At 39.2% G+C, this 14,449-nt stretch overlaps 2 protein-coding genes across 2 annotated transcripts; one reads left to right on the top strand and one right to left on the bottom strand.

Annotated features, from left to right (window-relative positions):
- The first annotated feature begins 4,534 nt into the window (after positions 1–4,534).
- Positions 4,535–10,019, top strand: LOC144712474 (pumilio homolog 1-like). The gene is made up of 11 exons (XM_078586773.1): positions 4,535–5,331; positions 5,699–6,236; positions 6,313–6,363; positions 6,441–6,897; positions 7,156–7,297; positions 7,420–7,527; positions 7,599–7,811; positions 8,122–8,232; positions 8,305–8,499; positions 8,682–8,856; positions 9,708–10,019. The coding sequence occupies exons 1-11, from the start codon at positions 4,750–4,752 to the stop codon at positions 9,743–9,745; spliced, it is 2,610 nt and encodes an 869-aa protein (XP_078442899.1). The 5' UTR covers positions 4,535–4,749; the 3' UTR covers positions 9,746–10,019.
- A 373-nt stretch (positions 10,020–10,392) lies between these two features.
- LOC144712475 (Cysteine proteinases superfamily protein) lies at positions 10,393–13,667 on the bottom strand. The gene is made up of 12 exons (XM_078586774.1): positions 13,505–13,667; positions 13,229–13,404; positions 12,357–12,719; positions 12,135–12,277; positions 11,970–12,043; positions 11,642–11,696; positions 11,252–11,326; positions 11,103–11,176; positions 10,987–11,035; positions 10,822–10,906; positions 10,630–10,686; positions 10,393–10,556 (listed from the first exon to the last, which is right to left on the bottom strand). Exons 3-12 carry the CDS (start codon positions 12,682–12,684, stop codon positions 10,495–10,497), a joined length of 1,002 nt encoding a protein of 333 aa, XP_078442900.1. The 5' UTR covers positions 12,685–12,719; positions 13,229–13,404; positions 13,505–13,667; the 3' UTR covers positions 10,393–10,494.
- Between the last annotated feature and the right edge of the window lie 782 nt (positions 13,668–14,449).

Below are 14,449 nucleotides of genomic sequence, written 5' to 3'. Positions count from 1 at the left end.
AGAACGGTCAAACCTGCAAATCACATCATATTAACGATAAATTCACGAATGTAAGTAAACAGGTGATGAAATGGAATGAATGCTAAAATGATGAGAATGTCGGAAAACGTGCATCAAATTTGTACAAATAATGTGTTAATATTGGTTATAAATGGAATTAATGCATATCATGATAGCATGTTATCGATTTTCCCTATAGCTAGACACATTATACATGAATAAACATACCGTTAATTTCACACTATTTTGAGATAACGAAATAAGTTATATTGTGCATAAGAATTATGTAAAAAATATTTTTATATCATTCTCAAGCTAATATAATTTCTTAATTATTCTAGGATTTTTTTAGCATTTATCTAACCGTTCATGGATTTATTTATACACTATTGTATTTTAAATTTTTTTTTGATTAGTTCATGAATGATGGGATTATTAGATGTGCATGTGAGGTTTGAGAGCTAATGAATCAGGTCACATGTTTCCAAAGCAGGCTTTTGGGCCAAAAGAGTCAGCTCAGTGGGCCTACATATACAATATTAGTGATAAGTGAATCACCAAACAACATTGTTATTTGAGTTGAGTTAGTGCGTGTTGACTTTACCCAAGTTAAAGTAATGTAGGGATGTGGATGTCAGTTGTGAGGTCACCTTTGGCACATTTACTCATGAACACGTGAATCATCCTATCCAATTTGAATCAGAAACCATATCTACTTTCACGTATAATAATATCACCCTCTTGATCCACTTAAACATATGTTCCGAGTAATATTCAATTGTTGGAAAGCAGTGATCCATGTATTTTTCAATCTGTGTTCATGGACAAAATTGAGGTTGAATTAAGTAGTCTATCACGAAGAAGAACTGGTTAGAAGTCAAAATTTGATGTAAATTTGTTAGTTCTTTGTATTTATCTATATTAATTTCACTAGAAATCATGGCTTCAATTTAATCAATTTCAAATTGAGTGCAAAGCTGAATACTAAATAAAAAAACAAATATTAAAAATGTAAAACATATATCACATCACCTTGCATGGGTCTAACTTGTAGTTGTGACATTCCTTAAATGATCATGTTCAAGCCTTTTAGATCTTTGGCCTCTAGATGTATCCCAACATTTTTTAGAGCACTAGATCTCCTATTTATTCACAAGAATGATGAAATTATAAATCTTAGTAGATTTCCTCACAATCTACTCTTGAAGAAATAATAGGGAAAAGAGAGTGAAAATGGGGGGAGGGGAACTCAACAATTAGTCACTAGGGTATCAAAAGAAGGTGCCGCCATCTATTTATACTATATGGGAAAATTTTATAAAAGTTATATCCCTGATTCAATTTTATAAAATGCTGAAAACTTAGAATACACCAATATCTAACACTTGTATGCGTTTGACCCTCTAAGCCAAGTGTCAGTCTCATTAATTACTCTAATGTCATGATAACCTTTATTGGCTAACCTTATTAATAAACTATACCTACACGTAGATTAAATAATCAAGGATTTTTTTGACCTAATCCAGTGGTTGAGTTGCAAGCCCATGCATGTCAAGCAACACTTCATGCTCCACAAGATATATATAAATGAGTTTGTCAACTCTTCCATCAAGCCTTTATCTCCATTGGTTACCATGTATGTATAATCCTTTATTTAGGGGAGAATCTGAAATGACTCAGAGCATAGACAAGCATCAAATCCTAGTCAGCTATTCTGATTAGTAATATTGGAGAAAATTTGAAGAATACCTGATCCTATGTTGCTACTTCCTTGGCTAGGGATTTAAGTATATATTTTTCCTTGAGTCACAATGTCCTCCATTTTAGTCTCATGATTACCTTCATGGACCTGTTAATTCATCCAACCTAGGGCATTTTAAATCTCACGGTTAGAGACTCATAGTTCATATTCAAAACACAAACATCTGTCCACAAAGTGTCTTTGGTGCTCATGTGTTTGGACAACTTACATGAATATTAAACGTATCAACTATAATGTATTATACCATTCATAGATTCATTTGGAATATGATCTATCCATTGAACTCTTTTCCCGAAGAGCACACACTATTCGTCTTTAGTGTCTCTAATGAGATTGGTCATACTCACCATATGAGTTGAACTAGGCAATGTTTTTGTTTATGGATATTTTGATACTCTTCTAGTGGATCACACATATAAAAGGCTATTGATCACGTCATACTTTACTTGGTCATTCCATGCATTCACAGACTTCATTTATAAGAATCTGATGTGCAAAATGACTATATTATATCAATGAGTATTGAATTAGATGGTGAATGTGAAATTAGATCCCAGGCAGTATACATTTCCTTCAAATTTTCATGATTTCTAAGTCACTTGCCACAAATTTTGAGGTATAATTTCAATTCAAAATATAGTATAGCAGTACATCAATCCTGTTTTTTCCTACATTTCCTCTATTTTCAGTTTTTTTGACTTCTTGGAGATTAAAGTACCGACAATGAATATTATGAAAATTTTAAAGCTTGATTATTTTACTCTTTGAAATTTTCAGATCATAATATGTAACAATTGATAACCTGGTTTCTGTTTCTAAGAAATGGAGAAAATTGTACAGTCCGTGATTCTTATTCCTGAAAGCATTGAGACGACGCATTAAAATATCAACCGTGTTTCATCAAATTAATGGTGCTGATGTCATCTGGTCCCAGTTGTTTTCATTGTCATCATTATCCACTATTGAATGAAAAAATTATGTCATCATTGTCCACTTGTAACCCTCTGATGATGACAATGAAACCACACTTATAGATTCACAATAATAATACCTATCATAATATTTTTAGTGATAATTTCATGCATTTTATGTGCTTATTTTCATTGAAATGATTATAAATGCATGCTATTAATGCTTATAATTTATTTCAATTTTTATTCATTTTTATGGTTTTTAAACATAATTTTCTGATATTAATTTCATGAATAAAATAACATCAAGAGTCAGAGACTATTTAATTTGATTTATTTAAATATTTTAAGGGGTTTGTAATATTTTGAAATATATTCTGATTTTTTGGACTCTTTATTATTTATTTAGAATTTTCTGCCATTAAATTCATCAATACTTTTTTTATAAGTAAAAAATGACTTTACATTTATTTAGACATTTTAATGAATTTTTGATATTTTTGCTCTTAATTGTGTGCCTCACTAGCAATCCGCGTGCACGAATTGGGGGAAAGAGAAGATTGAATGTATTATATTTCTCTAAGTTGAAGTGATGATATCTTAAGACCTAAAATTTTGAGGGTTGTTCCATCTTTGCATTCTCTAGCCATCGACCATCTTAGATCTATAATTAGTACCTCCATCCTTGTAAAAAAGACACCTTTGGATTTTTTCCCCCTAAATCTAATTAGTAATTTGCTCATTCAAAATCTCGTTTGGGCCCGTTATTTTACTTCATGAATGAAGGATCAAAGGAGAGACACTTAAATCACGACACGTGAAGAAAAGCACCACTCAGCTAGATGGGCACGTGACAAAGAGGTCAGTTTGGTCTCTGCCTTTTTCTGACCCACGTCTTTGTCCTTTTTGCAAGGCTATCATCGCAGATAGCCTTCGCTTCTACTATTTTCATCCATCTCTATCAAACTGACGATAGTAACATCTTCATCATTTGCCCATGCTCTGCCACGCATCGATGCATATTGGCCATCATATCTGTTGGAATGAGTGGTGATATTTCATTCATCCATTCCACCACACTCACACCATCACCGTCAACCATCGTCCAGATTTCCCTAAGCTCCTGATAAGGTATTTTAATTATAATTAATTATTAATTTAAAATATTATTTCTATAAAATTTCCAAGATCATTTGATAGATTTAAAATAAATTAGGCTAGGTATAATATTTGGAATTAATTTCCTATTTTGCTTTCATTAAAGTAGATTGAATTCTTAAAATAAATATAACAATCAAAATAAAATTTAACTAAAGGGAAATTTGTTTACTCGATACTTGCTCCTTATGATTTCAACCCTTACTCACTCTATGCTAGTAAGGAAATGTATAAATATTATAGTATAAACTAGAATCTTTTAATGACATATTTAACCCAAATCTCTGGTTCATCAGTCAAATACCTATGATTATATCTTATACTTGTAGGTTTTGACTGAATCGAGACCGTACTCAAGTTCAGATACAGGTGTCAGATTTAACCAAAGACCGATGCCGGAAAATGACAAAATCATCATCGTCATCCAACCCAAATTCAATTGACATAGCTCCTCATTTTTGCACAAAAAAACCTCCAATTCTTTGAATACGGTGAGGCCCCTCACTAAATATGTGTTTAGTTAAGTGGATTAGGGTTTTCACTGAGCTTCGCCCACTCTATGGGCCTAGATCGATGGGCCGATCTGGGCTTGATGTGATCCGACGGTGGGAGATCATCCACGTGGCCTCCTTTCCTCCCTCATTCTCTCATTATAAATTAATTTCCTACTCTTGTCAACGACAAAATCTACGTTGTTCTTCGCTCTGTAAGTCGGCGCGACTTCTCAACCCTACGATCAGCCACGGAAGAATTTCAGCAGCAGCGACGATGCAGACAACGGCTGGATCTCGGTGACGATCATCTCCAATTTTCCTAAAAATCGATGGTTTTTAATGCGGAAATCGCCGAATCGAGGATTCTTGATTGGTGAAATCTTCTATATATATATACACGTTCTTGGGTTAGAAGTGTGCACAAATGGGGGAGGAAACTCTAGGGTTTTCCATGCCATCCAGTTTGGAGGATTTTGAGATGGATCTTGAGGATCTGTTGAGGGAGAGTCAGCAGCAGCGGAGAGGCAAGGCGGCGGCTGCCGCTACGCTGGAGCGTGAGCGGGAGCTCAATATCATACGCAGTGGGAGTGCTCCGCCGACTGTCGAAGGCGCCAGAACTGCCATCGGCAATCTGTTTAGGGATCCGGAGTTTGCTGGATTAGGGTTTCATGATGGGTATGATCAATCTTTTCTTCGGTTCCAAGGATCGAACGATGAGTTGAATCCGAGGATTTCTTTCCCGGCGCCTCTTTCCAAGGAAGACTGGATCATCGCGCGGCGATTTCAATCGGGTGGAATGAATGAAAGGAGAAGCCCGCTTGGTTCGGAGACTGCCAATGGAAATGGAGGGGTGTTCTTCCCTTCACAGCCTGGACTTCCCCCGCGTGCTGGCGTGCGAAGGGACGTTTATTCCCAGCCTTCTGAGTGGGGTGAACTTCAGAATTTTGATTTGGCTGCGCCTTCAACCGTGGGTTTGAACAGGAAGGGCTTCGCCGATGCATTGCAGGTGGGCTTTCTCGATTTTTCTTTCTTTGTTTTGAATTCCCGTTCATACCCGTCCGTGTCTTTGTTGTTTCTTCGACTCCTTCAGCTTTGTAATGATTTTATTCATCTCTGTGTTCGGTATCTCTTGTTCTTTTCGTTGGATTCGCTGAAAGGTTGAATTTTTCCTTCTTAAAACCGTTCATACCCGTCCGTGTTTTTGTTGTTTCTTTGACTTCTTCAGCTTCTGTAATGATTTTATTCATCTCTGTGTTCGGTTTCTGTTGTTCTTTTCGTTGGATTCGCTTAAAGATTGAAATTTTCCTACTTTAGATTTAGCATTCTTTGTTTATCTGCTGCTCCTTACTAGTTTTTTACCTCTGGAGCGGCAGAATGAGCATTCCAGAGATTCATACAGCAATATTCGTCAACAGCCACACTTAGTGCCGCGTGGACCAATGGAGGATGCGATGAACAGGGGAATCCCTGATTTGGAAACGATGGGTCAATTGAGAATGCGAACAATTGGTCCCAGCCTTACCAGAGCTCAAAGCCTTAATTCGCCAGTATCCAATCCTGGAGCAGCTCCCCCCCGGATTCCTAGAAGTATTACTCCTGATCCTCTTCTTCTTCGCTCTTCGACAATGTCTCCGATTCTCGGTCGGAGGATGGATGGTTCTCCGGGCGGTGTTCATGGCAGTATGGCAGAGCAACATGATTTCCTCGCTGCCTTGTCTGTTTTGACTCTTTCAAGTAATCGGCCACAAAACCTTGATCCTCAGTATTCTCAACACTACAACTATCTTCGTCACCAGAGAGCAGACATGGATCCAGTGAACATTCCTGGTCATATTTCACCTGCTAATTATGGAGCTCTGGAAAATAATTTTTCAAAATTGGGCTCTAGAGGGCAATTTGGTCTGCAAAACGGTATCTCTTTAGCTTTTATGACAATCTTCTCGCTGGTTGAGTGTAATATCGTGACTCGACATTTCGATGAATGCAGATATCTCGATGAATATGAACTTGCCAACTGCAAACACCCTAATAGACCAAGGTGAATCCTCACTGTCCAAATGCAACGACTGTTGAGACCGTATCTTATTTAGAGACATCATTTATTTTTCTTTTCAGGGACTGGGGACAATCAGTTTTTAAATGACAGGAAATACTTAGACCCGTTGCTTGTGCAATACTTGCAAGGAAACGACTCATCTGCTCATACTAAGAAGGCCCAATCGTTGGAGACTTTACTTGCTCTTCAAAAACTTCAGCAAGGAGTATCTTCGATTGGGGCAGCTGGTAGCTTTGGACATGGTTATGCTGGTAGCTCTCTTGATCCTGCTGGTATTCAGTACCCTGGGGACATCTCATCGGGCACTATTCCGCCACACGCGCTTCGTCAAGGTGAGAGATACTCGCGTCTCCCTGCTGCAATGAGAAGACCCCCGGCCGCGTCAAATGGGCCGTGGAGTCTGGATACTGGGCCTGCAGTTACGGGACATGGGTCATCTCTACTAGAAGAATTCAAGAGCAATAAAACACGGATCTTTGAGCTGTCAGAAATAGTTGGTCATGTAGTCGAGTTCAGGTAATTTTGATTCTTTTCTAGCTCTATTCCACCCCAGTTTCTTGCTCGACTATCAGCACACTAGTGTACCGTATCTCATTAGAACTCCGAAGTTAAGCGTGCTTGGCCGAGAGCACTACCAGGATGGGTGACTGCCTGGGAAGTCCTCGTTGGTCACCACAGCATGGGCATGTGATCACAGTTCATAATTTCAAAAATTCCACCCCAGTTTCTAAAGTCTCTTATTCGTCTTCTTGCGCTTTGATTATTTTCCTTCAGCGCGGACCAGCACGGGAGTCGATTCATCCAACAGAAGCTGGAGGTAGCTTCCGATGAAGAGAAGAATAAGATATTCTGTGAGATAATCCCGCATGCTCGTGCGCTAATGACTGACGTATTTGGCAATTATGTCATACAGAAGGTCCTCGTTCTTGTTCTTGTGCTCACTCTCGCTCTCGTCCTTGCTCTCACTCTTGCTCTTGCCTTCGCTCGTTTTTCCATATGCCCAAAGTTCGGCTGACCTAAACTATGATGGCGATGCAGTTCTTCGAGCATGGCACAGAGAGACAGAGAAGGCAGCTCGCTGCCCAACTCATTGGCCATGTCTTGCAGCTTAGTCTTCAAATGTACGGCTGCAGAGTCATTCAGAAGGTCAGTATTCCAGAGTCAAGTCTCCAAATCTGTAATTATCCCTGACTGCCCTCTGATTCATCCTTTTGCAGGCTTTAGAAGTGGTTGAAGTTGACCAGCAAACTCTAATGGTCGCTGAGATGGATGGCTCTGTAATGAAATGTGTTCGAGACCAGAATGGCAACCATGTTATTCAGAAATGCATCGAGTGTGTCCCTCAGGAGCGGATCCAGTTCATCATTACGGCCTTCTATGGGCAAGTGGTGCCTCTTTCCACTCACCCTTATGGATGCAGGGTTATTCAGGTAGAGCTCACCGATCCCATAACCCCAAACCCTAACTGAGATACTTGGTGGTCATTTCTTCAGAGGCTAGGCAGGAAAACCCTAAACCTTAAACCCTAAATACTAATTTAGAGTAATGGCTATTTCTAGAACTGAGAGTTTCCAGGCAAACCCTGAAACTTAGCTGAAATAGACGGCATTCTTTGTAACAGTGAGCACTAAGGAAAACCCTATATCTAACTAAGACAAATGGCCCTCTTTATTCCAGATAGTACTTAGGAAACCCTAAATCCGAATCCCGAACTGAGATGGATGGTTGCCTTGATTGCAGAGAGTACTCGAGCACTGTGATGATCCAAAGACGCAGAGTATCATGATGGAGGAGATACTACAAGCTGTTTGTGCATTAACCCAAGACCAGTATGGGAACTACGTCATTCAGGTGCCGTTGACTCTTGCCTTGTAAACAGGGCCTCTATCCTTAAGCTGACCCGTCCGAGGTACAATTTGGCAGCACGTTCTGCAATACGGCAAACCGGAAGAACGATCGGCCATCATCGGCAAGCTCGCCGGGCAGATTGTGAAGATGAGCCAGCAGAAGTTTGCTTCCAATGTGATCGAAAAGTGTTTGACTTTTGGCTCGGACGAAGAACGCCAGCTGCTCATCAACGAGATTCTCGGCCCCGATGATGAGAACGAGCCCCTCCAGGTACAGTATCTTTATTTTTATGATAATTTATTCTTCCCATTAATGGGTATTGAAAGGGATGGGGCTCTGGCTATTGATTGTGATGAATCAACTGGGCCCTCGTCCCCATGTCAGATAGGCACAAATTTAATCTCCGTTGACCAAAAATATCTGACCTGAATAAAAAATTTTATGTGGGGTAGGCGATGATGAAGGACCAGTTTGGAAATTACGTGGTGCAGAAGGTGATGGAAACGTGTGACGATCGGAACAGGGAACTCATCCTTTCGCGCATCAAGGCTCATGTCACGTCCCTCAAGAAGTACACTTATGGCAAGCATATTGCTGCCCGCGTTGAGAAGGTCATTGCCGCTGGAGGTATCTCTTTCTTTCTCACATGTTATCTTTCTTACTCTCTTTCTCGTGGGTATTATAGAAATCAATCTCTGCCAAGGTGTCCCCATCATCTCTTCTCTCTCTGTAATCTTTTTCTATTTCTTGCATACACATAGCGATAACTCCCTTGGCGGTTCTCTTTCATTTCTTTTTTTTGTTTTTCTCTTTTGTTCATGGGGCTCATATAAAATATCATTTATTTTTCTTCTCATTTTATCTATCTCTCTTATGCTCATTGCAATAACAGAAAGTGTCTCTACCCTCTTCACTTCGTTCGCCGGGTCTTCTCTTTTTACCAGACTGATGAAAGTTGAATTATCTTCCCTTTGTATCTCGTGTGGGTGCCGGAAAGCTCTCCACCCTGCTTTCTTTTTTTCTTTCTTTTTTTTCTCCCCCACCTTACTCCTTGGGATAACGAAGAGTTGGCCACTTGCCCATTTATCTTCAGTATTCTCTTTTTCTGCGATGGAATTGACGAAAATCACCCTATTCTCTCACCCTTTCTTTCTCTACTTTTTTTTTTCTCTTTTCCTCGCACTTATTCTCTGCCCAATTACCTTGAATACCTTCTGTATCTCTGTATATCTCTCTCTCTGTATCTATATGTCTCTTTCTCTCTCTGTAGTTCTCTTTGTCTGTCTTGTCTCTCTCTCTGTATTCTTTTAACCCCAATTACTCATGGGGTTAAAAGAATAAAGTAAATGACCAGATATTATTTCCCCCCTTCAATTTCTGGTAATCTTGAGAAATAATACCCCCCCCTCCTCCCCATGATCATAATCATTACTTATTTGAATTTCTCTCTCTAAAAGTGTTGTGTTTATGTCGGCCAGAGCGGCGGATGCTGATGTCATGTACAGAACGGAACTGACGGTATTATGTACAAAGCGTGACGAAGCGGGCTGCTATTGTGAGGAGCCGCGCTGTAAATAAATCGTCAAGCGTCGGAATAAGTAAGCTCTTTTTGTTCTTTCTTCGCTGTACATTTTCGCTTTCAAGTTTGAAGAACGGCCTGGCTTTTCAACGCCCGGGTGGTATATATTGCTCTGTAGGTTAACGTCCAATCCTACCCATGACTGTACATGGATTCTTTCACTTATCTGTTGTAAAACTGCAGGATCGTTTATGTAATCCTATTTTCTTTATCTTCTTGTTTTGGATTTCTGTAAAAACACCATTACTTTGTTGGCCGTGGGCTATGCAACCGTATCTATTTATCTATGTTACTAGTGTTACTGTAGTCCACTCAACCCATCAATCATATGCTTAGCCATTTCTATTGTGCGTTTCTTTAGCTATCTCTCTCTCTCGCTAGTTTTCCTCTATTTATTTGAATACATTCAGACGTACGTTCCGTGTTTCAAGTTGTCTATCAATCTTCTTGTGATAAATTGTTGTATGATTTCTTCCAATGATACTTTCTCTCTCCTTACGAGTTCCAATTGTTTCAAAGGTTCCAGCAATCCTTGACCTCTTTCTCACATTTTTTTCAAACTCTCTTTCTCTCTAGTCCCCTCATTGAAATGCCCATCAATCGATTGGCTTTTGGCTGTGTTTTATTTTTTCTTTCGGCCATAAGGACACACTCTTTCTCTCTCTATCCCATTTTCCACTCTATCTCTAATGGCGATTTCCGAAGTGCCACCATCTCCTCTTCTTCTTCGTCTCCAGCGCTGGCAATTCTGCAAAATTGTGGCCTCTCTCACTATCAGAAAACAACAAAGGGATGACACAGACCATGCCAAACTATCTTACCTCCCTCAGGATAGATGGAGTTGTAGTGTACTTCCGCCCAGAAGCTCAAGAATATTACTGTCATCACCAAAAAAAAATTAAAAAATATAAACGGTCAGCTCTCACCCACAACCTATAATTCTTATTTTCTCTTTATGTCTCCTTTTTTCTAATTCTTGTTTTAGTTTTTTTTCTGGGAAAATTATTTCATACCTCGATTTGACTTCTGAAAGGTGGGCAGTATCTCGATGTAGCAGGTGTCCTTGAAAGACGTTATCACGAATATCTTGACCCCGTACTGATAAAATAATCGTTTTTTGGTCAGTTCAATAAATAGAATGTTATTTTTTAAAATAGGTTGTAAAAAAATATTCGCACCGTGTCGGCTGCAGCCTGCAGCGTCACGTGATCGCCCCACTCCCCTGACCTACGCCGGTAAAAAATGTGGAAAGTCAACGGGCAGTTCTCAGGAGGACACGTGTCAGAAATTGTACCTGGATAGCTTCTTCAGATAGTCGTCGTAGTTCATGGGCACGTACTCTTCGTAGAACTCGGGGTGGGCTCTGAGCTGAAAATTAGAACTTATTTTTTATTAAAAATAATTCTCTTTTTTTTTAGATATAATTTGGAGGGTATGTTCAACCTGATTGATAACTTGCAGCCGGACGAACTTGTGATGCTCTGGAGTGCGGTAGAACTGATCAGATATCGCTCGAAACTACGAGTAAAAAATAGTTTCTTCTTAATCCTTCATTCCATGATAGAATGATTTTTGTTTATTTCTTCTCACATTACTATCCATCAAACTGCTGGCAAATTCAGTTATAGTTTACTCGAAAGTTATTTTTGCTGATAAGCGGTCCAACTATTCGAAATTCGAAAAGAGCAAGTAAATATTTTGCGTGATAACTGTGGCATAGTTGATGCAATAAGGGGCCATTCAAAGTTCCACGTGAAAACTGAAGAGATGTATGAATTTGATTTTTCTTATCTGTGGAGAATTCACAGAGAAAAAAGGATTAAATAAACTAACCTGGCAGTTGCCGTCGCCAGGAATCTTCAGTTCTGCCAGTTCGTACAGCTGCAATCTGAGACGAAGATGGGGCAAGGTTATAGATTAATAGGAAGAAATAATTCTAGATTCATTTTACTTGCAAATAAAGTATTATTAATGGTTAGATCGAAGCTATAACTGATAGCAAAGGCACTACTTTTCCTCTTTAAGGGGGATGTTGTAGTTCATTAATAATGATTATACATTTATGCATCTAAGAATCTTGGGAGATGAGGAAACAGATGTAGCTTTTATGAAACAAATTGTAAGGAATTCAGTCAAGCAATTTTATGAAATTAGAGATTACCGTTCAAGAAGCCTTTCATGATCAGATGTAGCTTCATCCACTGAAGGAATATCTCCATTGATGCGTGGAATATGCTGGCCAGAAAGAAAATAATCACCAACTTATTCAGCAATAAAAAAACAAAATAATCACAGAAGTACACAAAAAAATTAAAATAAAACTCACGGGCATCGGCACCATCTGATTTAATCTCTTTTCAACCTCGCCATCAAGAACACAGAAATCATCAGCTGGATCCGGTTGCCATCTTTCCCCATCATAAACAATTTCTTCAGGGCTTGAGCACGAACTGGAGTGGTCCATGATCCCTAATGAAATAAAAGATTAAGAGATTAAAATCTTAATAAATGTCACAGCAATATGAACATGTACTAATGATCTCAATACCTGAAGTTTTATTTCTTTCAGGGGAACTGTACCAGTCTTGGGACGTCAAAGATTCTTGAGAATACTCTCCAGATTCATACAAAGAGAGAGACGATTCCTCAACAGCAAGTTGAGAGAATTCCTCCTGAAGAGATTGTGCAATAATCTCATCATTATCTATGGATGTGTGGACTTCTCCGTAGTTACTTTCTCCGGAATATTCTCTATCAAAGTAGTATGATTTGTTCTGAATGGGAGCTTCACAGTAACCGGAATCTAGTGATGGATCTCCATGAAGAAACTGAAGACCCCAGCGAAGGATATCAGGGTCATGTTCATACATAATCATCCCCAATTTTCTAGCATGACCAACATGGATTTGTCCTGAAAATCATTCCCAGAAAATCTTTGATTAGCGACATGGCGTGGCCTTTCAAACAAAATCTTGAATGGGTTGGAAACATGTAGACCAAAACAAAACTGTATTTTGTAAAAACAGTATCGAGTTATGCAAAACGCTTGAAAAAATTAGACCAGATTGCCGAGAAATTCATCGAGTTTCAGGAAATCTCTTTTACTAATAAGGTCAGATGGCCGAGAAAATCAACTCAGATGACAGAGATGGAAATGAAATTGTTCTTTTGCACGGAAATCGATGATTGAAGGGGAATTGCTTTCAACCGATCAATGAACAGTGAATCCACGGATTTATTCCGATCTTCATCGACTATCAGCGTCTAATCAGTCAGAAGAACGAATATTTGAGCATCGGGGATGGATCAATTCGTTCTCTTCCCTATGACGCAGGATCGGCCGCAGAATCATCAAATCAATCCGGAAAAAAACATCTAAAATTGGGAAAAATAGAGGCGAAAACAGCATCAAACAAATACCGCAGCTCCATATCCAGGATGAATCCCCAAAGAGTCAAGTCTCCGATTCGAAGGCCTGTCCTTGATCCCACGCATGAATGCAGAGAATAAGAACAATTTATACACAAACAGAGAGATCGATCGATCGCGCGACAGATGGATTGATGGCGGAATAAACCATTCCAGGACGCCACGACCTGCGAAAAATTTTAAAAAATCAAGAGGGAATAAACGAGGGGAAAGGCGACGAAAAGAGTGGCAGTAGATGAGCAGAAAAAGTCGAGATTTTGAGATTACCGAGCGAAAAAAAAGACAGCAGGAAAGGAGAAAGGAATCTGCCGGACGTCACGGGCTGCATAGAAGTCACCAAAGACTGGCCTACAGCTTTATCTGATCGATTCCCTCTTCCGCCATGGCCGCAAGCTTTCGAGAAGGGCGGTGATAAGCTCGGTGAAACATTTCAAAAACTCCTTTTGCAACTACGAGGTTGACTTTGGCTGATGTCAACCATTTCTGGAAGTTCCTCCAAGAATTATCATTTATGGAAATGTATTTCTTGCTGTTTGAGATGACAGAACTTACCAGAACAGTAAAAGTAACCTTATGGTTGGGGATAAATACATGGAAATGCTCTCTGTCCCTCGAGTCTAGTAGTAGGGTTCGAAGCATTGACCTAAACCTTACCTAAACTTCGGTCCGGTTGCGGTCCGTTCTTATTTGGTCTCAATCTGGTCAGTTGACTAGTCAATGGTCAAAGTATATCAAATTTGTATTCATGGTTATGTTAAATATCCTCTACATTAAGAGGGAGCCCACGGATGGTCAAATATATGACAGATAATTCACTTCCAGTTCTGGTCCGGTTTGTCCCTTGGGCTTAAACCTGTTTGACAAACTGGTCCACCCTCAAATGGAGGACCTATGGCCCCGGTTCGGTATGGTCAAACTGGTCCTCGGTCCTAAATGTCCAACCTTATCTAGTAGTATACATAAGAGAAAGTTCTTTTTTTAGCCTATTTTATGAACAATTTATATGCAATATTAAGCTTATGGTTGTGGATAAATGCAAGGAAATGCTCTCTGTCCCTCTAGTCAAGTAGTATATGGATGATAAAGTTCTTTTTTTCAGCCTATTTTATGAACAATTTATACGCAAAATTAAACTTATGGTTGTGGATAAATAGAAGCAAATGCTCTCTGTCCCTCAAGTCTAGTAAAATATAGAAAATAATTTTTTTTTCA

This window comes from Wolffia australiana, chromosome 14 (assembly GCF_029677425.1).
Source record: "Wolffia australiana isolate 7733 chromosome 14, ASM2967742v1".
NCBI lineage: Eukaryota > Viridiplantae > Streptophyta > Magnoliopsida > Alismatales > Araceae > Wolffia > Wolffia australiana.
The sequence above is the reverse complement of the archived record's forward strand: the minus strand, read 5'-3'. Positions and strand labels throughout refer to the sequence as shown.